This window comes from Tachysurus vachellii, chromosome 22 (assembly GCF_030014155.1).
Source record: "Tachysurus vachellii isolate PV-2020 chromosome 22, HZAU_Pvac_v1, whole genome shotgun sequence".
In the NCBI taxonomy this organism is placed as follows: domain Eukaryota; kingdom Metazoa; phylum Chordata; class Actinopteri; order Siluriformes; family Bagridae; genus Tachysurus; species Tachysurus vachellii.
Window position 1 is genome coordinate 14618782 of NC_083481.1, and position 25224 is coordinate 14644005.

General features: G+C 40.3%; 2 protein-coding genes across 4 annotated transcripts; one reads left to right on the plus strand and one right to left on the minus strand.

Annotated features, from left to right (window-relative positions):
* The first annotated feature begins 599 nt into the window (after positions 1 to 599).
* Positions 600 to 7670, plus strand: LOC132837974 (uncharacterized). The gene is made up of 3 exons (XM_060858031.1): positions 600 to 716; positions 4633 to 6009; positions 7253 to 7670. The coding sequence occupies exons 2-3, from the start codon at positions 4864 to 4866 to the stop codon at positions 7535 to 7537; spliced, it is 1431 nt and encodes a 476-aa protein (XP_060714014.1). The 5' UTR covers positions 600 to 716; positions 4633 to 4863; the 3' UTR covers positions 7538 to 7670.
* Positions 7671 to 7672: 2 nt separating this feature from the next.
* Positions 7673 to 25210, minus strand: bmp7a (bone morphogenetic protein 7a). 3 transcript variants are annotated; one of them, XM_060858033.1, is made up of 8 exons: positions 25095 to 25210; positions 19375 to 19951; positions 12198 to 12381; positions 10326 to 10474; positions 10015 to 10230; positions 9817 to 9893; positions 9578 to 9688; positions 7673 to 8978 (listed from the first exon to the last, which is right to left on the minus strand). In XM_060858033.1, the coding sequence occupies exons 2-8, from the start codon at positions 19742 to 19744 to the stop codon at positions 8829 to 8831; spliced, it is 1257 nt and encodes a 418-aa protein (XP_060714016.1). In that variant the 5' UTR covers positions 19745 to 19951; positions 25095 to 25210; the 3' UTR covers positions 7673 to 8828. The 3 variants fall into 3 exon arrangements, with proteins under 3 accessions (XP_060714016.1, XP_060714017.1, XP_060714015.1); XM_060858034.1 differs by lacking the exon at positions 25095 to 25210 and adding an exon at positions 23905 to 24532; XM_060858032.1 differs by lacking the exon at positions 25095 to 25210 and having other exon boundaries at positions 19375 to 21064.
* Between the last annotated feature and the right edge of the window lie 14 nt (positions 25211 to 25224).

Consider the following 25224-nt stretch of genomic DNA (forward strand, 5'->3'; position numbering starts at 1 on the left):
TCTGACTCAAACAGAGAATCCCTCTTCATGTCTGTGTGTGTGGGGGCTTTACTTCAGTCACACAAGCTAAATTGCACGATGTAAAGTTAGGAGTAACACACTTTGATCTCTCGTTATTGAACCATGTGTTACGATTTGTTTGACATTTCAGTTCAGTCACTAAACAGCACTGGCCTCATTAATGTGTGATTATTCTAAATGAATCCACTGGTAAAGAAAGAATGTATATATGGTTATGTATGTATCACACACACATGCGCTCTCTTATTACGCAATAAACCCTGGACGTGGTGGACACACGATACAGCTTTTCGCCCACTACTAGTGAAACTGCATTAATGTTTATTAATATACGGTTTGCAATGATAGAGAGAGTGGTAGGGAGGGATGGAGAGAGAGAGAGAGAGAGAGAGAGTGAGAGATAGAGAAAGAGAGAGAGAGCGAGAGAGAGAGAGAGAGAGAAAGAGAGAGAAGGGCACAAGCTGAGAGGTGTTGGATAGCGTGAGCTGAGAGAGGAGAGTGGGAGAGAGTGAGAGAGCAAAAGAGAGAGAGAGAGAGAGAGAGAGAGAGAGGGGAAGAGACAGAGAGTGAGGAAGAGAGAGAGAGTAGGAGGAATGAAAGATAACAGTTTGTGTGCACGTCTGCATCAAAACTATATGCACTTCCTCCTGGTGCTGCATCAGACAAGACCGTTGTGCTCATCTGGGAACAACAAGGTAGTGGTGTGTGTCTATGTGTTTGTGTATAAGTGTGCATGTAAGTGTGTGTATGTTCTCTATTATGCAATTGCTTCAAGATGGCATTCTGTACAAATCTATATTTGAGACCTGAAAGTGTGCAAAGAGTTATAATAAGACTCTGTGTCAGTCGAGAAAATCTGTAAGCTTGGTAAGAGAATGCATTTATGACCTGATGTGCATGAGCATGTGCCAATGAGCATGTTTCTACACTACTGTGCAATTGTGTCAGCACTTTTTTTTTCTACAAGCATCAAGACATTCACTACACACTTCATTTGCTTGAGAGATTTGAATTTATTTATTTAGCATATATCATTTAAAGGGCTGTGAGATAACATGTCTACTGTTAGGATGGATAAAAATGATCTGTATATACAGTCACGATTTGAAGCTTTGTGAATATCATTTGTGCTCCACACCTTTTTACGTCTAAGTTGTCACGCGTGAGTCGTGCCACTGACTTCCAGTGTCTCAGTGGATTCTAAATCACACATTGTGTGATCAACTTTACATTCATACAACACATGATGATGCATACTGCATCTTTAAGAGATTTATTTGAACTCGTGCAGAGAGAATGATTTTTTCAGCTTCAGGGGCAGAAGTCAGGACAAGGCTTAGAGTGGAGTGGAGCCCTATGATTTTTCTAATCGTATTGGATTCCTTAGAAAGTCTGTTAATTTAACATTTTTCTTGTGGATTCAGTTCTTTTCTTAAAAGAAAGAAGATGCATCAGTCAATTGGCTGCGTCTTGTTTGGTTGAGAACTAGAGCATAGACGTTTATTCTGGTTTTGTAGTATTTGCCTAGATAACACTATTTTGCCTTTTGACATTAGATGCTAGTTTGCAGATTTAATCTCATGAAAGTGCCTGCTACTTTCTCTGTATTGTACTGGGACTTGGTGCTGTGTCCTTGCATCCTGGATTTTAAACACAATTCTTCTTAAAAAAAAAAAAACAATTAGGAAACATCCAGGTTTATATTCAACCTTCTTGTAACTGCACACTTTTCCTGTTAATTTCACTGTAGTTACTGAATCATGTGATTGAATATAAATGAATGAATAACTATTACTTCAAAGGGTTAATTAGAAGACAAATAGTTAAACACACACACACACACACACACACACACACACACACACACACACACACACACACACACACATAAAAGCCTTCCTGATTTATATTTCTCAATGTTTCTTAAAAAAAATTATTATTTTTTTGCCTTAATATGAAACAGACGGATAGAAATATTAAAATAGTACAAATTATCCTCCATCAACTTATTTTCTGTATAAGCTCATTTTTAATTAAAAAAGAATATTAAAAATGATATCAATGTTCATCTCCTACCTATTCAGAAGCACTTGCGTAGTGGTTGCTCTATATATTGTGTATTACATCTAATCCCTAAGTGTTTACATTTAAATTAAAATAAAAAATTAATTATTAAAATGTAAATAATTTCACAGATGCTCTTATCCAGAGGTGGCAACATAGCTAATGATCCTATGAAGCAGAGAAAAAAATAGTAATAAAATTGGTGCTTAGGAAGACTTCATGCTAAGATCTAAATGATTCAATATATAGCAAATGAATTGATATTCTATAATTAATGCATGATTGTGGTCGATTGTATAACCTTAATACACATTACATATACACCTAATACCATATATTAATACCTACTATATGTGTGTTTTATAAAAAGTACACAAATTCAACTAAGAAAAAAACATAATTAAATCCTTTTTTAATTAAGCGATCTAATCTAATCTAACGATCTAATAAGCTACGATCAACTAGTGTACCTATTTTGTGTCCTTTCCCTAGTGAATTGCTACATGTGCTGATTTTCAGATGTTTCCAGTATCATCTTAACAAAAACAAAAATAAAAGTATTCTATAACTATATAACTATATAACTACATAAATATATATATAACTATATATAAATCTATTAAGCAAAAACCCATTTAGAGTGCAACCAGTGGTACATCAACAAAAAACAGTATTTTTTATATATATATATATATATATATATATATATATATATATATATATATATATATATATACACATACATACATATATACGTGTATATATGTATGTATGTGTGTGTATATATATATATATATATATATATATATATATATATATATATATATATACATACATATATACATACATATATACGTGTATATATATATATATATATATATACACACACACCACTTTCATATCTAAATATTGCTTAAAATAAACTTTAAGTTAGCTCTAACTTATCACATTGCAAGGTTTTTTGTTGTTATATAGAGACCATAAATTTCATCCACGCTCGCACAGACAAGCCAGAACGGTTCAGTTTAGAGACGGCTTCCTTTTGAATGAACAGGTGTCCTGCTGCCGTTTTATTTTAACCTTCCAGCACGAGCTGCATTTATTTCACTCTTAACCTCCTATAGACTGCAATATGCACTTTGTTTCCATAGTAACGCTCTTAGACAAGAGAAGAGATTGAAATTTGCAGACTTTAATCAAGTATCACAGACATTATAGAATGTCAAGGACTGAAAGCTGTCTAAGAAAGCGTAATAAAAGCACTTGTTTCGGAGCTGTTTTCCTAACACACTTGCTACTTCACTGACCAGATGAATGGCAACAGTGTGGGGATTTTTTTGTGCAGTGATATCACCTGTTTTTGCCACGTGCTCAGTTTTAAAGACTGGTTTCCTCTGAGTATTTCAGAAACCCAACCTTTAGTCATTTATATACAGCATGCTGAAGAAAACCTTTCCACATTCACTTTTTGGTGGTGGTGTTTTCTTGTGTTTTCTTTTTTTTTGATCATTGGTCCATAATTGCCACCAAACCACATAATTCACCATGTTTCCTTTAGAACCTGTTCCCAACTCAAGGCATGCAGACTGATCTGCAGAGTTTCAAGTTTTTTTTCCCCGCGTCTACATTTATTCGTTCGACAGACGCTTTTATCCAAACCCACTTAAAAGCGATCTAGAATACAGTCCGAGCATATGGCCGAGCACTTGAGGGTTAAGGGCTCAACGTTGCAACTCATGGGATTTGACTTCACAGTCTTCCAGTCACTAGCACAGGACTTTAATCTCTAGGCCACCATGTGTTTATCTCACAGCCAATTCATCAGCTCATTATCAACTCCCTCAGGAACTGAACCATGTTTGATGAGGTCAGGGGGAACTTAAAAGTCAGTGTACACTTCGAAAAAAGGTTCCTAGTAGCACTCTAAAGAGTTTTTCAGTTTGTAGTGCTGGGGAAAGCTCAGGGGAAGGGATTTTGTTTCAGAAAAGCCTCCAAATAGAACCCCTTTTAGAAAGCTTGGACCGATAACCATCCTTGGGAAACCTTTTTTAAGAGTGTAGGGCTGTGGGTTTCTAGGACTGGAGCTGAGAACCTCTAGCTTAGCCAAAAACGCATCAGAAATAGGAGTCCTGTATGTCTATTGTTTAACGGTCCCTCCAGGATATTGTGATTTTGTGATTTTGAACGCAAATTCAAGCAAAGTCTGTAATATTCTGGGAAGCTTGCAATTTTTCCGCAAGACTCATCATTCGATGTCGTCATAACACGCATTCAGTCAAAGACCTGTTCGGTTTATGTGTCTTCACCGGAAGGAGTTTAAAAAAACTCTATATTCACAATTTTGCCAATTCAAGAATTTTCGTGCAAAATTGCACATTTTGATAAAAAGGTACAGCAAAATCAAGCGTTTTTGACAGCAACAATCACAGAAGTTAGTTAGAAGCTACTTCTGCTTTAAGAGTGTACATGTTACATGCTGCATTCTGTATCTAAAATGGTTGTGCATTAATCAAAATAGAGTGCGATAACACATCTGTTCTCTCACAGGAGACCCAACACATCTTCACACTGGACTTCACACTGAGCCGAACGCAAAAAACACCAATGTTTGAACTGAGAAACCCACAATATTTCAAATCTGGACTGGATATTTCCCCTGAATTGGATTAAACTAAAACAGAATACAGCCATTTAGACTTTATTGACGGTTTTGAACTAGTGACAACATGTGAAAAACACACCCTCTGAAAGTAGTGTGCTAGAATACTTGGCCTCACCATGGCGGCAAATGGCCTAAGGGGTTCTCCCTCCATTCCTAAAACCCTCCCACCCAAGAAAAGGAATTCAAGAGAGAACTTAAACGAGGCTCCAGTTGAGCCGGTTTTCAAGACACCTTCTCCTTTCTGGAATCAGAATCAAAACTTCAGGCGATCTAGGAGGCCACGGGAACCGGCAAGCGCCTCTTACATCGATCTTCATTCCGCAGCAGCATATCATCCGCTGTGGATTGACGGTGGCTGTGCGTCAAACCAAGTACTTTTACACCCGTTAGGTGACAATGGTACATTTTCTTCCTGGGGTCCATATTTTGAAAGCAGCGAACAGTTCTTGGGTGTGTCAAACCATAACAGAAATAATCCGACGAGCGTCAATGATTTTTACGGAGCATCTTCCTACTGGAGCTACGCCCCTCTTACAGAGCAAAGAGATTTGTTATTTAAGAGCTATGGAAGGTTCTCCAATCAGTACAAGCCAAAAATCATAAAGCCTGTACCTCGGTCTTTGGCGTCTCATTACACCAGAAGCCTTCATAAAGATGCCCCAAGTGGGCAGTTTGACATGGGGAGCGCAAGAGATGCTCAGTGGGATGAGAGGCTACGGCATGAGAGCGTTAAAAACGATATGAGGATGAGGAAGAGGAGCTACATACAAGCAGGTATAAAACAGAATTCTGGTCGGTTTGCAGAGACCGGGACAGATCTTTCCAGACACAAATATTATTCTGTGTTTAAGGACTTATCACAAGAAAGAGACTCCAAAACAGAGGATCTAGAGCCCCAGCGGTTTCCTGTTATTCACCAGTCTTGTTCCAAAAACGAGCAGCTAAAATCAGGGACTGAGGCGACTATGAGAGATGAGCACCCTCTGCTGGCCAGGAGTGAAAAAGCAGAGGCACAGGAACAGCAAGAAAATGCATTACCTTCCTCTCAGCTGTGGTCACGCTTTTTTGAGGGATCTCTGATCGAGCTCGATGGGGGTCGGCTTAAGCGTGTGGAGGACTTACAGTTGGAGGACTTCAAGTGCTGTACCGCGTCATGCCCAGAGTTAAGTCTGACGAGGTTCACTGTGAAGAAGATCACAAGCTCTGATAAACCTGGACTGATCTGTTTGGAAGTAGAGGTCGACGATAACCTCCATTCTAAGGTACAAACACAAAACAATGTTTCATAAGCATTTAATTGAAGAAAAATCCATGTAAAACAGATTCAGAGTGCATTTCCATAGGACAGAGTGGTACAGCATGGTACACTTGATACATGGAACACTGTTTAAGTAAGTACAGAGCGTTGTTACAATGTTGAAACCACAACCCACCATTAGCAAACTGTTTTAAACATTTTCAAACACCAAAAACAGATTAATATTAACACCAGCTTACACTTGATTTTTCAGGTCACAACTTTCACTTCTCCAAGAGTGGTAAATATTTGGTAACTGTAGAAAAGCTAACAACAGCAGCACAGATGGAGGAGCATTAAGGTTTGGTTAACCTTTACGCACCATTGGGTTTTAAGTTTAAAAACAAAGCAGACAAACAAAAATAACTTTCCGGATGAGAGTGTTATTTTACAGGACTATTGAATGTTGCTGTACAAGTCGGTAGATTACAGCTTGATAGCTTGTTATATCCCAGACTGGTCCCTGGTTTGATCTTAAGCTCAGGTTACAGTCTGTGCAAAGTTTCAGGTTGTTCTTCCCTTATCCATGTACTGTTGATGGATTTTTAGAAAACGGTGGTGTGCTAGTCAAGATGTAGCGACTGGATTTGGTTTTTGTCTTCTTGGCAAGAAGTCTGAACAAATTTATTATGGGTATTTAATACAGCCGGGGAATCTCTAGAGGTCCACTGGCATGCTCCTGTGCGCTCACTGCTGTGGCCTTGTTTTGACTCCTGGGAAGGGAACCAAGGGGTTAACTCTTAGTCAGTCCCGAGCCCGGATAAAAATGAGAGGGTTGTGTCTTAAAGGGCATCTGGTTTAAAATCTGTGCCAAAGCAAATATGTGACCCTAAACAGGGAGCAGCTGAGGGACAACAACAAATTAAATAAACCAGGATTTGAAAAAAAATCACAAGATCATTTCCTTATTTCTGTACCATGCTAGTCCGGTGGAAAAGTTCTATGAGTAAATGTTCACACTGTAACATTTTTTTCAATAATGATGATATTTACTGTTTAAAGCAAACAGATTCCAAATGATTCCCTTAAAGTTCAGCAACCTAGCACATGCTGTAAGTGTGATCTTTGGCAACCATGAAGACAGAGGAACTTTAATGGAAACATGAATTAGCGTGCGACATCTGCACGTTCGCTCCTTTTCATTATGTTCCACATAAAGTGAGTGGTGTTTGGATGCTATAACAATTAAACCTGGGTGTGTTTCACAGATCTCGCTGGAGGTGTGTGAGGAATACCCGTTCTTTGTGTGCAGTCGTGGCTGGTCTTCTTGCCACCCTGACAGAACTGCTAATCTCTGCTGCCTGCGCTGCCAACAGCTGCACCTGGGGGACATGTGCCTGGCACTCACACCTGTACCCGTTTCACCTGCTCAAGCGACTCGCCCTGGCACAGGCGGGGGTGATGTCGGATTGCCGAATTGTGCGGAGGGAGCAAACCCGAGTAAACTGAGAAGGAGACACAGTTCAGCCCCTGAACTCAGAATCATACAATAAAATTAAACAGGACAACAGAGTTACAAAGTTTATTTTATAATATACAACTATATACACAACCTCTTACACAATAAAAAAGATGTTAGGGGCAAAAAAACATAAATCATATTTTCTATAGTTCAACTTACTATTAAATTGCACTTAGGTGTTTTGTAAAAAAAATAATAGCAACAGCAGAATAAAATAATTCATTGTGTCATTTTCTAAATAAAAAAAAAAACATTTTTAATGTCCTCAGGCAAGAATATTTGTTGGATTTGTGCAATAAAAAAAAAGTCAATCCCTGTCTGACTGTAGTTATGCGTTTGATGACCAACTTGACAAATGGGAATATAAGTTCTAAAAAGACTCCCATCTCTCATTTCTCCAAAACATCTGGACTTGAAGGTTGTATTCCCTCATTATTGCGAGTCTCTGTAAGCTCCGTTGTATAATAACATTCGCATGACCAAGAACAGCTGTAGAATTCCAGTTCTCTGTTTAAAAAAAAAAAAAAATCAATTGCACCTGTCCCTATCCAGACAGTTCTATTTAGCTGCTTTATCATCCGGTCTACAGAGAGAACGCAGATGAGAACCACATGCTGCTGTCCAGGCCGCCACCCGCAGCTTTGGACCAGCTTCAGAGGAGAGGTCGGAGTAAGTGATGGTCCTGTTGCCGGCAGTTAACACATGCTGAACACTCGGGCTGTGTGATAAATGCAGCGTGTGGAATGGGGGTTTTGCCACAAGGGGGTTGAGAAAACACACACACACACACACACACACACACACACACACACACACACACACACACACACACACACACACACACAACACAGCAAACATCCACCTGCATGTATAAATCACGCCCGTATAAATCTTCAGAGTGGGAAAAAAACAATACTTTAACGTCACTTTGATTCCTGTAGGCCAAATATGAAAAGAATTTCCCACTGTTCATCACACTGATATTGTTTTTGCCCCGGTCTCCAGTGACTCAAGTGTGGAAAGTGTGCCTAACACTAATTTAACACATCTCATTGTGTGCTCTTCTGCTGAACTTGGTTTTGAAACCTTTTTTTCCCCTCAGTTCTACAGCATATAATGAAAGTAGCTCCCACTCGTTTTGGCTGTATTTGTGGCGCACTTGAAACACGTAGGCACAGCACAGTGGTCCAGCATTTTCCTCAAGTAACGAGTCTTATTAAACGTATAGCTCCTGAAGGCACGGCTGGCCTCAATTCCATCTCCTGCTTTTCTGTCCTCCAGCCGAGCGCGTGGACGTGTACGTGTGTGTGCGCGTGTGTCCGTCAGTGGCAGCCACACGCTCGGACCACCATGTTGCGATATTTCTTCAGGATGACGTTGGAGCTGTCGTCAAAATACAGAACGGAAATGCCGTGGAGCTGAGTGGGGGCGCAGCACGGCTTCGGGACGGATTCTGGGTTTATGAAGTGAACCTGCAAGAAAAATGGAATTAATAAAACAAGACCAACTTTGCAATTTCCTCTTCAATTAAAAAGTGTTGCACAGTAGAAAGTATATTACTGTGCTTAAATTAAAATTAATAGTGCACTTGGGAGATAGTGGGGATTAGTTTGTAATCACAGCAAGTGACTTGCAACACAGCAATATTTATTAAAATTCATTATTTAAATGAATGAAATGTATCTATGTTTAGATAGTCCAAAAAAAAAAGGTTACGTCCTGCCATCGAAGACCAACCGCCATTTCTTTGTCTCTTAAAGAAAAAGAAAAAAAATGCTGCTTGTACTAGCACCACAAATAGACTAGAAACCACAAAGCTCTCTTTTATCCAGAAGACTTTCTCAGGGCAGTTACAGCTCTAACGTCAGAGTCTTACAAAGCACCGACACTGGAGACTCCTTCCACTTCTCCTTACAAATGCTAAATATTTTTACATAACAAACACACTCCTAGATGATCGTAAGTATTCTAGCACAAATAGAGCTTTTGTTATGAAGTCCCAGGCTATATTAAGAGAGGTGGGTGCAGCTTTGCTGTGTGGATTATGTAATCGGGTCTGTGGTGAACTTACCAGCGTCTGCACAATGGCGTGATTGGTGGCGTTCATGTAGGAATTTAAAGGGAAGGCACACTCGCCCTCACAGTAGTATGCAGCGTAGCCTTCTGGGGCAATAATCCAGTCCTGTATACGCAGGAAAAAGATGGAAAAAGATGGGAAATTGTGGTTTATTTTGTGTGTAAAAAGTGAAAAGTGTTATCCTCTCAGAGAGACCCCAAAAAAGAGAGAAGGTATAATGTCTTTTATTATACCTGCCATCCCAGTTCTCTGAAGCTGACATAGAGTTCATGTTTCTTGCAGCCCTGTTTTGGGTCCACACTGACATTCTCTGTTTAAAAAAATAAATAAATAAATAAATAAATAAATACAAACTTCTTAAAAGCATAGCAGCGTTAGATCACCAGCTACTGTACGTTAGAGCATATGATGACCAACATCAGATACACTACCTGCTGCCTCTGCCAACCTCAGGGCCTCCTGGCTGGAAGGTGGTGTGTGTTTAGGAGTCTTCGGGCGGTTCGGGTTCCTCTGTTTGTGTCCGGGAGCCGAGCGGACGCTGCGCAAACGGACACCCGTAGCTCTAAAGAACGCCACTACGAATGGCTGCTTGTTCTGTGGTCCTTGGTTTCCCACTAGTCCTGCAACTCTGGGGTTCACACGGTCACCTGTAGGGGGAAACAGAAAGACAAAAGCATTCAGCTAACATTCCAGGGCAGAGAAAAAAAAATGAGGAGGAGGAGGAGGAGGAGGTTTGACCCACCATCAGCACGCTCCATAACAAGCAATAAGCCCAGGTTCTGACCCGGGTGTAAAATCCAGTGATTACTGGTAGCCGTGAGATCAAACACCAGCCAGCCCTCTTCTGCAGCCCAAATCACCCGCGAATCCAGCAAGAACAGATCAGAATCCCTGCAAGGAGCACATACACACAAATTTCTCTCATTATAATTCCGTTCACAATGATTCGTTTAGCAAATGCTTTTAGCTAAAGATGCTTGCAATTTAGAGATCATTAAGGGTAAGAGGCTTTTCTCAGATGTTCCATTTTTCTACCCTGAATCTTCCCTTGCCGTATAAAATTATGGAATAATTTTATACACATTAAGGAAGTTCTTCAATGGGAAACTCACAGTTTACGGTAATTTATAATATCAAATATTTACCAAAAAACGAAGGCATGTGTATCAATGTACATGTTTTGCACATAGATACCCAGTCAAAATTTTGTATCCCCACTCTATTAACATTTTTGGTTCAGCCCAATTCAAATAAATTCAATTTTAAATATCTTAGGCAGATACATGGAAGTGAACTGAGAATTAATCAAGTAAAATAAAGTGGAAATGGCAGCTATGGATGTGCAATCGCCTGTAATAAATCCCTTATTTAGCGGACAATGAACAAATCCTTAAACACGAACATTTGCCATATAGAACTGGTGTGAAACGTAGAATGCCTTTCTACCCTACTTCACTGGATCTGTGTGCTTCCAACTTTGTAGCCCCATACAGGTGGCAGGTGATGGTCAGGTGTCCACATACTTTTGGCCATACACTGTACTTCCTATTCATTTGATATTCTTTTGTGTGTCTCATCATGCCACGACTGCACAATTACAATTAACAGGACAGGATGTCATACACAACCTATATCGTGCAATAACCAGCAGCTTTCATGACTTATATATGACTAGAAAATACTTGTGTGTCTGATGACCTTTGATGCCTTTGTATTGTCAACAAATAACCCAGAAGACATCAGAAAAGTCAAAGTCGACAGGCCAGAACTTGCCCTTTGCATCGTGTCCTAGATCAACCTCCCCAAATTGGGACATCTCTTATCGCAGATTAAAATTCCTGTCTGATTCAGGAGAGATACTGGAGCTGATCTGAGGAACAAATGGTATGTTTACGGGTCGGGTTTCAGCCCCCTGGGGGGCGTTGGGCAGACGGCGTCTGTCTGCGTGACGCGTCTGCATCACAATAGGTGTACGAGCGATGATTCACATTGCCAGAGGGGTGATAAGGAGTCTGAGTGTGGAGCTGATGTAAAGTGTGTGTGTGTGAGGAAATAAAACACAGAGGCAGGGTTAGAGAGAACTGAGAATGTGCTGCTCTGAAGGAACATTGGGATCAGACTGGAGATATGGCTGGAGATGAAAAGACAGACCATGCGAATGTAGATGGAGGAGATAGACGAGTTCCTCTACTGCTCAAGCCTCTACAGCTCACTAACTGACAGTAATGACTTTGTAATGGCCGACATGTTAACAGCTGTGCTGTAAATCAGCGGCAGGAATTCAGTGGGAGACCTGGCACTGGACACCTACCATCGGGCAGGCCCATCAGAGAGTGTGTCTGTGTGTGTGTGTGTGTGTGTGTATGTGTGTTTCCCATACCGAGTGGGCGGCAGCACATGTTTCATCTCGCACACTTCACCCAGTCTTTCTCTCAGGCTTTCACACTAAACTCTAATAAAACCTGAAAGAACCGCAGCTGCAGGCTGACTTCACACACACACATCTACTGCGCAGGAAACGAATAAGACAAACAAACCTCTCTGACTGGAAAATGCAGCATCAGAAACAATCCAAACACTCCCAAAAGTTCACAGTCCACAGCTGCGTGTTTACCTGTCATCGTACTCCCGGAGCACTTGATACACGCTGACGTGAAAGGTCTCGTTTTCGTAACGCTCGTGCACAAAGTCTTTGTAGACGCGAAATTCGGCAGCGGTCACGGCTTCACCCTCGGGAATGCGGGACAGATCGAATCGGTGGAACTGGTGGAACACATGCGGGTCTTCTTCAGGATCAACTAGATATAGAGAACACCAGACACACACACACAGACACACACACACACGCCAAAGACAGAAAAAATGATTTTCCTTTAATAAGCTCCCATAGAAAACACAGAATGTTGAAGCTCTTTGAATTGAAAAAGCTATATTTTTCTGAAAACACCGTAAGATGCTAAATGGAGCTTAAAAGTATATTCAAACTAACAAATATACAATCTTGTATATAAGAAAAGCAGGAAACCTTCAAAAGGTTCATTTTTTCAGTGTCTCAGTGTCTTTAAACCTTGAAATGTAAAAAAAAATTTGGCAAGTTCGTCAAAAAAATAAAAAAGAAAGTAAAATAAAATCCTTAATAAGAACTAGCAAAGACATGTTTCTCTATTATGTAACACACCGCAAAGCGGATGAATAACAGAAATGATGCAAACTGCACCATGGAGACAACATTTCAGGGTGCAACAAAATGATTATAAACACAAATTAAAATGCTGACCAAAATAATTAGCATTTGAACCTAGTGATATTCAGTGCGATCCCCTTGTACATGGGTGTGTGTGTGTGTGTGTGTGTGTGTGTGTGTGTAGTGTAGCTGTGGAAGTGGGAACACTGTGTGCGCTTCTTAAGCCTGTGGATGTAATTGTCTAATTTGCCTCGATTCACTCGTCTGTGTGTCCTCGTCCCATGTTTGAATATCTAGGCCAAACCACACAACACACACCCCACACAACTCTGAACTAAAGTTCTTTCGTAAAGTAAAGGAAAGACTGCATTCTGTCAGAACGGCTGAGCAATCGCACGCAGAACTAGCACTTGATTGGTGCGCCCACATCACTGCGGCCAAAAAAGAAATGTTTGCTTCCATAAGCCGAGTCGGATCTCAGGCCCACATGAATTATGGGAACATAGTTTGGGAGGGGTCACGGGGTGGGGGGGGCTGAGCCTGGCTCTGTGGACTCAAATCACACACATGTGTGACCACAAGAAAAGCTCTGTAAAAGGCCTGGCCCGGAAACTAGCGGTGCCCCATATGTACAGACACACACACAAACACACACACACACACACACACACACTCTTCCTTTTTTCCCTCACGCACACACACGGATTACTGCACATGCACTGTACACATGTTACTTGGGAGTCGTAAGTAGTAGCCCTTTTGGCCTTTATATCCCTCGCTAATCCACCAGTGACCTTGGCTGCACTCCACACCAACATCCTGGTCTCGTTCGTGAAAGTGCAGAAAATAACCTCCTTGAAAAGGCCTCCGACAGCCTGCCCTGTCCCAAATGGAGCCAAATTCTGAGAGAAATCATCATTTCGGCGCAACAGGAGCTGGAGTGAGCAATTCCTTCTGCCCTCAGTTTCTCTACATATTACGATGGATATTAGTCTGGTGAACAGTTTTCCATTATCTGAACACGGTTGATTATGTTCAGTCTTTTTTCCCCCTCGGTCTACTTCCTCCATTTCTCATTTCTACAGCAACATCATGTCCAGATGTCTTCACAAACCTCTCTCTCTCTCTCTCTGAGTACCGTGATGTTTGTCACATTTAGTCAACAGGATGACATCTTATGAGTATGTTTATCCACACACCCAATAAAGCAGCAAAACTACTCAATGAAGGGAGGGAAAAAAACACTCCTGTGTATGTGAGCGAGTGACTTTGTTGAGGAAAATCCATGATTTCAGAATGAACCCTTGGCAGATGTTGGCTGAGCGTCGTCCCCACCCCGGGACGGCTGAGATCCTCTCAGACTTTCCAGCATGTGGCACACACTCAACCTTTCCTGGAGGTTTCTGGGAAGCTGTTTTCTCAGTGCTACACAATCCGTTTATCCTTGGGGGGGGGAGTGCCTGGCTTTTCTGGTGCAAAAGGTGAAAGGCAACACAGAAAGTGTTTTTATAATTCACATTCAAAAATAAAGCAATGGATGCCAGTCAAGGCTCAAAGCTCGAGGCTGTATTCCGAGTTCATGTACCACCGACCTGAGAGAGAAGACAAGAATGACCGGATCGTCACTTCATTGATCTTTACACTGTCTTCATTGATCTGTACAATGTTTTTGGAAGGAAACATTTTTTTATTATGCTTGGAAGGAGTCTCCATTGTGTCCAGGAGTTGTTAACGGGACAACATTCTTAATAACTACAAGATAAAATTGAAGGCTTCATCACACCAGCCGGCCATTGATTACATTCCTACATGAGCGTGTTGCCAGGTGTTTTATTTCTACCTCCATACTACAGCAGTCACTCGCACAATTGATGTTAATGGTTAAAAAATGGGTAAAAACTGAATTGGTTTAATTATTGTTGTGACAAAGCAGCACCTACCCCCGGTTCCTGATTGCACTGGTTCTCGGTTCCCGTCCAATTGCATTATAGTCCCGGAAGCAAGCCGGCACCAAGAAATGAACATTTTGAGATCGCGTACAAGTACGGCATCCGTTTAAAAAAACAGGATACGTGTATTTTTTGGTGTTATGCGTGACCAGCAACGAAACCATAACTTCAGAGAATATTTTGGAGAATTTTGCTGATGGAAAAGGCACAGTTCCAGTTTTCCAATGCCAGGTTCCGGTGTTTTGTGGAAAGGAAAAATCCCTGTCAAGTGCGCATGTGTGCGAGTGTGTGTGAGTGCTGGTGGGGGTCAGTCAATAATGATGACAACCATGATTACTGCTGCTTTTTTACACACATCCTGCCTGCATGTGCTGCCACGTATGACATCATAGCCTGCAGAACGGCCACAGTGCACGTGCTCAAATTGTTTCCATCATCGCACAATAATGAACATGCATAGCCAGCGGTGAGTGAAAAAAAGGAGGGGGAATAAGCTCTCTCTAAACCGAGCGCATACTGAAGGCAGAGAGTCATTTATTTGACCGCAAGTGAACACTGGAAAGAAAAGCACCGGCATTTTGTGGAGGCAATAATTGCTTGTAAGGGTTTGCTGTGTTTATGTTAAAGGCCATTAGGCACAAAGATCAGCGTTCAGATATGCAAACTGCTCCTGGCACACACACGTTTCAACACTTCGCCCCTAACCCATAGGCTGCTCCGATGAGAAATCACGGTGTAGGGTAAACATTCTAATTAACATTGACGCTATTAGAACAATTAGACCAGCAGGGTTTCAGCACACCTTACAGCTCAGGTTTAAACTGTTTCCAGTGTTTGTTGGGATAAATGTACTCTAGGCGACGTTGACGTTTCACTTCAAACGCTTGTTCTTAAATGGTATAGCAAGCAACACTTTACATCACACTCTCTTGACCAGTTAAGAAGATTATTCTATCATACAGCCGATCCTTTACTGTGATACAGGATACACAGCTTTTTCACATGAAGCAGCGATGAGTCCAAACGCAAACCCCTTCACTGAAGGGGAAAGGACGGAGGGAATGAAAAATGCATTAGGTTATAAACAAATAAACTTTCTAAACCCTTCAACTCGGAATTCCTCCTCAAGGAAGTTTAAGGAGTTTAAAACAAGATATCCAAACAACATGGCTGCTCATTTCCTCACGTTTAAACGAATTACGCAGAATACACTCGTATTGGCTTAAGATAGGTCAACGTACAGACACATATGCTAGTATAAAATCTATACGATCTATAAAATTAAATCCACTATATAGTTTGTTGTTTCGAGGAGGTGAATATATCACTCATCCCGGGTAGGTGGTTAGATCGTTGCTAGGTTTCCGGGTTTTTTCCTCCTCTTTGTTATCGAATTTTGAAGTAACAAGCCTCGGTGTTGTGACGTGATACGAACTGTAGTCTCTTTCATTGGTATATTCTGTATTATTACATTTATTCTTGCTGGAAAAAAACAGGGAATATTGTCTACCAACATACGGTAGAGTTGTTGTGAGAAATGTGTGTCAAGTCAGTTTTTTCCTATCTGCAGGCTAAGACTTTCTTATTACCAGCGTTTGTACATCTGCAAAGTTTTAAAGGATGATGATTAGTTAAAAAACTTTTTATCTAACTAACATTTAGAATCACTTTAGATGGATTTAATTACTTGGAGGATTTCATGCTCCCAAGCCTGGAAACATTAACGTAGCATTATTTACAATTTTAATGGCTGAAGTTTATTATGTGAAGTAGAAATGCACAAATCTACCAAATCTTTCCAGAACTAACAAATAGAAACACTTGAAAACAGAGCATCGCTTTTCTGAGAATTATATTCGCTAGAATAAAGGGATTTCAGTGCTACTTGGCCGAGCCGGCTTATCAGCATAAACATTTGGAGCGTGACTGCTTCTCTGCTGAGTTACACTGAGCTGTGGGATTTGCTCTGTTTTAACTTTATTTATTTATTTTTTTGGAGACAGATTATTGCGACACAAGATCAGGTGCTTACATCCATCTTCTCAGCCACGATTAAGAAAGAAGTATATAAATAAGTGTGTTTTAATTGCATATCAAACTTTTTTTTGATTGCTCGTTAAACTAAAAAGCGTGACTGAAATCACAGAGCGCAAAGAAAAGAAAGGTCTGAACCTAAAATGGGAGCGAGTAACCCGATCTGACACGTAGCAAATCCCCAGAGTGGAAAAAAAACAATGTCACCAGAGTTTATACAAGTGAAAAAAAACTAAATTGACAAAAAAAAACGTTCTCTAAACCCACCTGGTAACCTTAGCCTTAACCATTCATTACTTGAAACAAACTGACTGGTTGAAGTGTGCAGTGTCTTAACGTAAGAAAGAACAGATTGCAGACGGTCTTTCCTTTCCAGAGAACAGCTGGCTCTTGCTGAGAAAAAAAACAAAACCTCTCAGACACATCTGTTGCAATCCATGGCACATTCCCAGGTAAAACACAAGCTGGGAAAAAAATGAAAGTCGAACGGTTCCAAGCAGAAGCTTCGAAGTTGCTCTACAGCTGGTTTGCTGGATGGAGTTTGAACTTCACGGGTTCTATCTGACGAAGTGTTGCCCTTTTGACTGCAATGTCTACGGGGGATTTTTTTTCATTTGGATTGACTTTACTTGTTCAGTTGTTTGCTGTTAAAGTAACCTGCATGTAACACAACATTGTCTATCTGAAAGGAATTTCAATTCCAAAAAAAAAAGGAATCTGGCGAACTGTTATATCGTATATTGTATAGCTTTGTGTTGTACGGACTTTCTTAACTCTGTACCTTGTACAATGGATCCTCTCACCTCATCCCCTTTCCTATTGATCTTCAATTTATCCTTGTAAACATATTAAAAGATTCCTGATATTAAAACAAGCTAAACAAACTGTTTAGATGGCTTGCAATTCGCATGCTATAGAAAAAGGGAAAAAAAGCTCAGAGGTGCGTGTCTCAACTCTTTGCCTAGTAGCTGTGGTTCTGTGGGAAGGAAATAGCTTTAATACAGTCGTTTAGGGTGGTCCTGGATTGAACGCAGGCCTGCCTGCCTCAACACACATCTCAACAAGAGGAGGAAATTATCCTGTCAATCAACAGCACAACATGGAGAATAAAAACAATGATCCAGAACGAAGGCTGGGCCATTTTAAAGACTTTAAGTCTCACATCATATCCAGGTCTCAAGAGTAAAATAGTTTTTTTCTGAGGGGATTACACAAGTGACAGCTGGCTCTGGTAACAAAGCTGAACTTTTTCAGAGGCCATCGTGCACCATTGAATGCAGAGTTTTGGACTGAAGCGTTCAGTTCTTTGCTCTGAGGCATGAAATTCCCACAGAATAAGGATTGTGGATAAAAGGAAGGGAGTACAGAGAGGGGAAGGAGACTCGTGTCCACTACAGGAATGCTCCCTCGCTACAGTGAAACACAGGCAATGCTATACTTTCCAAAGGAAACAAAGGCAGAATTCAGGTTTGATAAGTTCAGTAATGTCCAGGGAAGTCCCGAGTCATGCTCATAGTTCTCTGAATACATGCAGACCTTCTTCATTAGCCACACACCGAAACCTGGGATCACTCACTATTAATAATAAGAATTATTACTTTGAGCTTGTATTACTTAAACCTTTGCGACAACACTATTCATTAGTCACCGTTTATCCCATCGCTCTCACACTATCCACATACAACACGCACGCACACACACACACACACACACGAGGGTCTCCCAAACTGGTCTTTATCTTTTAGCAGCTTTATCTTACCCCTGTGAGGTCAAAAATGCCTTCTCAAATTTTAGTCATGACAAACTAAGCCCTGTGAAAAGCCCTCTTCACGGCACAGAAGAGGATTCTCGAAATGGCAAACCATTAATTTCGAACAAAAGAAAAATTCTTGGTTTTACAGCCTTCTAAGGGGCATGGAAAGCAGCCATGTGAACCATCTGGTAAAAAAAGAGCCATTACAGTGTATATTGACATACCAGAATGTCTTTTGGGATCCAAACAGATCTATATCATCTCCTGAAACAGCTCTTGGAGACAGTGCAGCATGGCAATATCCTCTGGTTTCTGTTGTAGTTTACTTTCCTAATGAAACTTGAGCTTAAGCCTAAAGTACAGATGTCCTACTGCCTCATGTTGACCTACAGAGAATTTTTTTTTACTCTCATGACTGAGTTTTAAGAGCCAAAGCTCTCTCGTTCGCCATCATGAGTAAGAATCTTACTAGATTTCATGAAATTCTGTAGCCTGCATATACAGGTTAAAATGCCTGTTGCTACATAATAAACAACAAAACAACAACAAAAAAGAACAATTCCCTCCAGGCATGGAAGACCTTTTATAAGGTTTTTATGTTTTCCAGGCCAAATGTTTAAAGTAACACCCACAATATTATCAAAAACAGTCGTTAGGAGGGTGTGGCGATGCTTCTTCTCCAAAGGAAACAATAACAGTTGATGTCAGTGTTTATATCGTGTTATGAGTGTGCGTAAAGTGCGTAAAGTTACTTTTTGGAGTCTCTTTGTATTCATATAAAATGATACAGTTGTGCAATTAATATCGAATATTGGCAATCAGAGGCAAAAAAAATATTGTAGGAAAAAAAACATTTAGATTATACACTCACCCATATTTACGAAGCTCATCACCATGTCGGCGTCGCTCAGATAGCGCTGGTCTCGCCGTGTCGGTGCTGGAGCAGGAGTCAGAACCGGAGCCGCAGCGCGAGAGAAACCGGAAGCCGCGGGTTCCAGCGCCGCATTGTACAGCTCCAGCATGTAGATGGGCGCCGCCGTGCGCCTCTCCGGCGAGTGGGGTCGCGGCCGCCGGGGCAAACCAAGCACGGACAAGATCTCTCTCTGCACTTCCCGGCGCTCCTGACTGCGCAGCGCTCGGTGCACGAATGCCGAGCCCAAGTCGTTGTCCATCGTAAAGTTTGCGGCGACCAAGACGGCGCAGCAGCAGCAGCACCACCAACCCGCGAGTAACCTCAACATGCTGGAGGATAGTGTCCTGTGCTTATGGTTGGATCCCAAATTATATGTTAAACCAACTCCTCTCTCTCACTCACTCACTCTCTCTCTCTCCCCTCAGTCGTCAGTGTTGTTGCTCCGTTCTTCCCTCGTGTCCTCACGCGATGCGCTGCCGGTTGCGCTCCAGCGCGCGCAGACTTTAAGGAGCGCGCTGCACCTCGGGGGTGGGACCTCATCAGTGATGAAAGTGGGTGTGGTCACAATGGGTGTTGGGGAGAAGAGGAGAGGGCGGTTTAAAAAAAAAACTCAAATAGAATAAAAATGAACGACTCTATATGTTTTTTGTCATGCCTGAAAACCACACGATTATTAAGATCCCCACCTTCATAACGCACAGCAGGTCGTGCTCACTGGTTGTGACTGATTGTGACTGAGTTTCAAAAATGTTTATTATATTGGGATGATCTTGTACAGTGTGATAGGCAATAAACTTGAGACATCTCAAATCGCAGCCATAGATATGTGCACACCTGAGCATCACACCCATATGAGGTTCCTGCTCCAGCACGACAAAATGCCACACAAGTCCAGGAAGACGTGAAAGAAACCTGCAGAAGTGTCCTGCAAAGAGCCTTGATTCAACCCCACTCAACACGTCTGTGATGAAAAGGAACACCGACTGCACCCCAGATCTCCTCACCAAACATCAATGCTTTTAGTAATTCTTTTAATTAATACCCCAGATTGTAAAAAAAAACATCAATAGGAGGATGGCATAGGGCTGGGCAAAAACTCACAAGTCAGACACAAATAGACAGAAATAGATTTGCTTATTACCTCAAGCTGATTAATGACATAAGAAGAACACACAGTTTTCTTTCATCATGATTCCATCATTAGAAGATCTTGGAGTACACTTTATCGCATCTTACTTTATTGAATTCAGCCAAGATTTTACTGGGACCGTTTTATACATCGGTATGTCTGGTACGAGAAATTCTACGACAGGTGATGCGACATTTCTTCATGCTCATATACCATGTGAACATGTTAACAGTAACAAATGTAAGCAGTGAAATAACGCATTGCTTTAAGCATATAATCGGGTTCTGGTATTCCTAACTTCCCATAACTACACATACCGCACTCAAGTGTTGTTCATTTAAATGTAACAATAAATAAAGCTATATGAGGTGATGGATCTTTGTGTTAATTTTTGAACTTGTGAGCACGTTAAAAAAAAACAACAACAAAAAAAAACAACATTATAGGAAGCAGGATAGTTTGTCCCAGCTTTTGGGATTAAATGAGAAACCAAAGGCACTATTTAAACAGGAGTCTGGGTTTTGTTTTGTAACATAGACATTTTGCGTCTCGATCCCTCACTGCCCTCCCCCTTCCCCCATGAGCCCCAAATACCCCTTTTCCATAGCCCATATGTTTTAGCTTCGGTGCTGACTGCAGGACACCTACTACCCTGCAGAGTTCACTTTGAACACAACCTGCTCTAATGTTCAGAGGCCCCTGAAGACCTTGATTACCTATATCACATGGGATCAGAGTATTAAAGGCACTGGTACTAAACTCTGTGAAGAGAAAGTAACTATTAAGACACATTCGGGTACAGCAGGGGTGTTCGACTTTAGTATTCTGTCTTAAATCATATACTGCATCTATAATACCTAAAAGTAGTCTCCAGTAGACTCTATGTAGACTCTAGCACCTAGACTATATACATAGTCTAAAATATTAAAAATTTCTGTCAATAACAAAAGCAAACATAAAAGTTTTTGGAAAATAGGTCATGAAGTAAATAGTTACAGATTAAGTTTGCTAGTAACATACATTTATTATTTGTAAACATCACTAAGAACAATAGAGTACCCTAACTGGTCAATAGTAAAATTGGTGTTCAGCGGTTAGTTGTTGGTTGTTGGTAAAAATAGTGATCAGTGATTGGCTGTTGGAAAAAATGGTGATCAGTGATAGGTTTATGGCAGAAATAGTGACCTGTGATTGGTTGTTATAGACATTGGCTTGCACAAACACAGCTCAGGATTTATTTAAGCCATTTAGGCAGCAACTGTGATGGGAGCTGGAAAATTGGGTATTGAGTACAGGACAGCCGCTAAAGTCTGCTTAAAAAGTCACTAGTTATTATTAGGGATTTTTAAATAATATTGCTATAAAAACATCATGAAAATTGCTAACACTAGCTATCTTTACGCAACCTACAATGTCTGCTGTGCTATGTGTATTTTTCCTTTTAAACTAAACTCTTCTAAAATGAAAATATTATCTGTCATATATATGTCAAATATGGATGATATAAGACCATCCCTTGAGCTTATATATGCTACACTAAAAAATAAAGTATCCTTAAAAATAATCTCAAATAGTACATAAGTGATGTGATTTGAGACTTTTGGTTCTCTCATCTGACCTGATACTCATGATGGGTTTGATAATTAACTGATGAACTGGCTCAATCAACAGGTTTGTTGGATTAGGGAAGGGTTTAATCTCTGGAGGGCAATGGATGTCCAGGTTGGAGTTGAGAAACCTTGCACTAACACACCTAAAGACGTGGTCATTAACAGATAAGTTGAATCAGGTGTGTTTGAGCAGGGACGGCACTTAAAGGCGGTTCACGCCGAGTCTTGACGATTCGCTTCAAGGCTTTTTCCATCAGATTGTTTACACCATCTCATTTGTGTCTGTGTACTATAACTTTGTAGCAAAGAAGTTTGAGCAATAAAAAGGCTAAAAATAATTCACGTAACCGAGTCGTGTTTTGTGTCTAAAATTTGCATCTTTAGTAAATAATGTACGGTGCAGAAGTTTATGTCACCCAAAACAAAGGAGAAGTTGTAAAGTTCATTTTGGCCGAACTGTTCCTTTATTCTGGGTTCGGCTCCATAGCTCTCAGAACGGCCATGAAAAGCTTCTCCGCTGCTTTCATTCTGATCCAGCACTGACCCGGCTTAGCCACCGACAAGTGATGACAAGCCTCTAATTGTTCTTTGTCCCGTTATGGAGAAGCGGCAAAGATCACAAGTGACATCTCCTGTGCTCTGCTGCTTCCCACCTGCTGTGCCTGTGCCCCGTTTCCCACTGCCACGGCGACCGTAGCCTAGAGACAGTCGACCTGGCAATCATCGCTGCCCTCATTCCTCTTCCGGAACAGGTCTAAAGGTCAAATGTGTCCCACACCCTGGGTAGCTCATGCACGCTGTGAGTTCACCATCATCTATCAGTGTCTCACATTTACTTTTTACCAAACATTTAGTTCTTACCAATACGGAATACATGAGAGAAATCCTCGATCAGACTAAAAGAGACGCATTTCCTCTTGATCTATAACTAATCTGATCATTTGGGAGGATTATTTAATCACTGTTGATCACAGTCACCCTTTTCACACAAGGATGATCTATGACTTATTGTCCTAAAGTTAAAATTACTAGTTTGAATGAAAATTAAATGCAACTTTGTCATTATGCCAAATATACATAGTGATAAATCATTGCTTAAGATATTTTTTAGGTGTTCTAACCAATAAATCGCACAACATTAGGTGTGAGAAAGGCGTCTAACTAATATAGTTACAAAGGAATGGCATTACTGTTACCACTCTGAAGCTGAAAACTTTCCAACAAAATCATATCCTCTAATATTCCTCTAATACCACAACAATTTGTCAATTATTTTCAAAATTAATTATTTAATAATCATTCTGTGGAACTTTTGTGAAGCCAAGCTAGCTCCTGTTGCTAGAAACTGTTATGAATAAGACAAAAGAAATCTCAGATCGTCATGTTACCAAGAAACCACAAGGCAACAATTCCTGAACACTTACAGCTTTATCTCTATTACAAAGCCCTGACACTTTGAAGACGTATTGGTAAAACTTTAACTATTTATCTGAAACAAAAATAAGTGTCTATCAGCTAAACACGCTAATAGACATATAATGTTAATATAATATAGTAAGCACTTGTAATTATACTATAATAAACTTGATTATGTACATTTAAACAGGAAAATTTACATTTAGAATCCGATAAACATCCTAAAAACCCTTGACGGATGCTTATTTACGTGTAGAGTGATAAAGAACTAGAACCTTGAACCTTTTGCATGTTTGATCCCATAACACATAAAGATTTTATGTGAGAACTTACAGCAGACAGGGTTCCAGGTAGAAGCCTTTCATGTACTCTTCTTTCTAATCCATGTGTGTGCACGTCAATGCATTAAAGAGCTACTGAAAAACCACATCTGATGTTAAAACAGTAATTAGTTAGTCGTTTGTAGTTTCTTGTGTTTGCCATGCAGCACTCTGCGGTGGAGAAGGAACGGGGGGAGGACTCATCGCTGTCTGCTTCTCTTTATCAAAGGCTAATCTCTCATTCACGCTGGCAGTGTGTGAACTACAACACAAAGAGCTTACACACGCCCTAGTCATGCCAATATCACCCCAGAATACCTCACAGCCCAAGTGTTAATGCTCAAACAACTAGGTGTTAATTGATCTACAGGGAGGTGCAATGATGCATCTAGGTGTGTGTGATTTAAATGCAATGGGCTTTGAAATAAAATATTGAATAGCTAATATTATTGTTATTATAGCCTGTAGAAGTTTGGTGGTTTTATGTTCTTAATTTTGTACGCATTCATGTTTTTATTTTTGGACACATGAACAGTCCTTCACACTACAACAACACTTTGTTTTGTTTGTCTAACTGATGTTTGTACACATATTCAATGTGTTTGTGATTAATATTTTTAAATATGTATATTTATGTCTCAACCTAGTCTACACTGCCACCTAGCGGTTTGCAAGACTTTTACAGTATTAGTATAGACAATGAATGAGAAATACATTTTATATATAAATGTATAGTATTCGTTAGTGAGTAATACAAACTGATGTATTAATTATATACTTATAACAGTATTACAAAAATATTGATTCAACTCACTGATAAAAGAGTCGTTTGTTGATGACACATACGACACATTGCAATTTTGAATAAACCGGGCAAAGCGCTAGGCTGAAATTAATTAATGTAATCTTACCTGCTAATGGTCAAAATAACAATACTCTGCCTTTATGCAATCGATTTAAATAACTGTTTATGAAAGTCAGCGAGCAGCACCTAAAAGAGTCGATTCAGAGATTCGACTCGTTCGATGATTCGACACATCACTACTTGCAAAGTTGGAAAAACATCCTGTACTAAAAAGCTCATGTGCATTTACTATAATAGCAGTAACCGTGTGATTAATTAGCCAAATAACGTGTATGTTGATTATTCTAAGCGAAATATTATATTATTATTTAAAAGCAGAGAAGTGCTACTTTATTTACTGGTGATGATGTGAGCATCCATGTGGATATGAACACCACGGTTGAGGAGACCTTCCCGGCTTCCAAGTTGCTGGGATTTTTATTTTTGTTGTTTTATTTTATCTAGTCTGTGGTCTGAAATAGAGCGGAA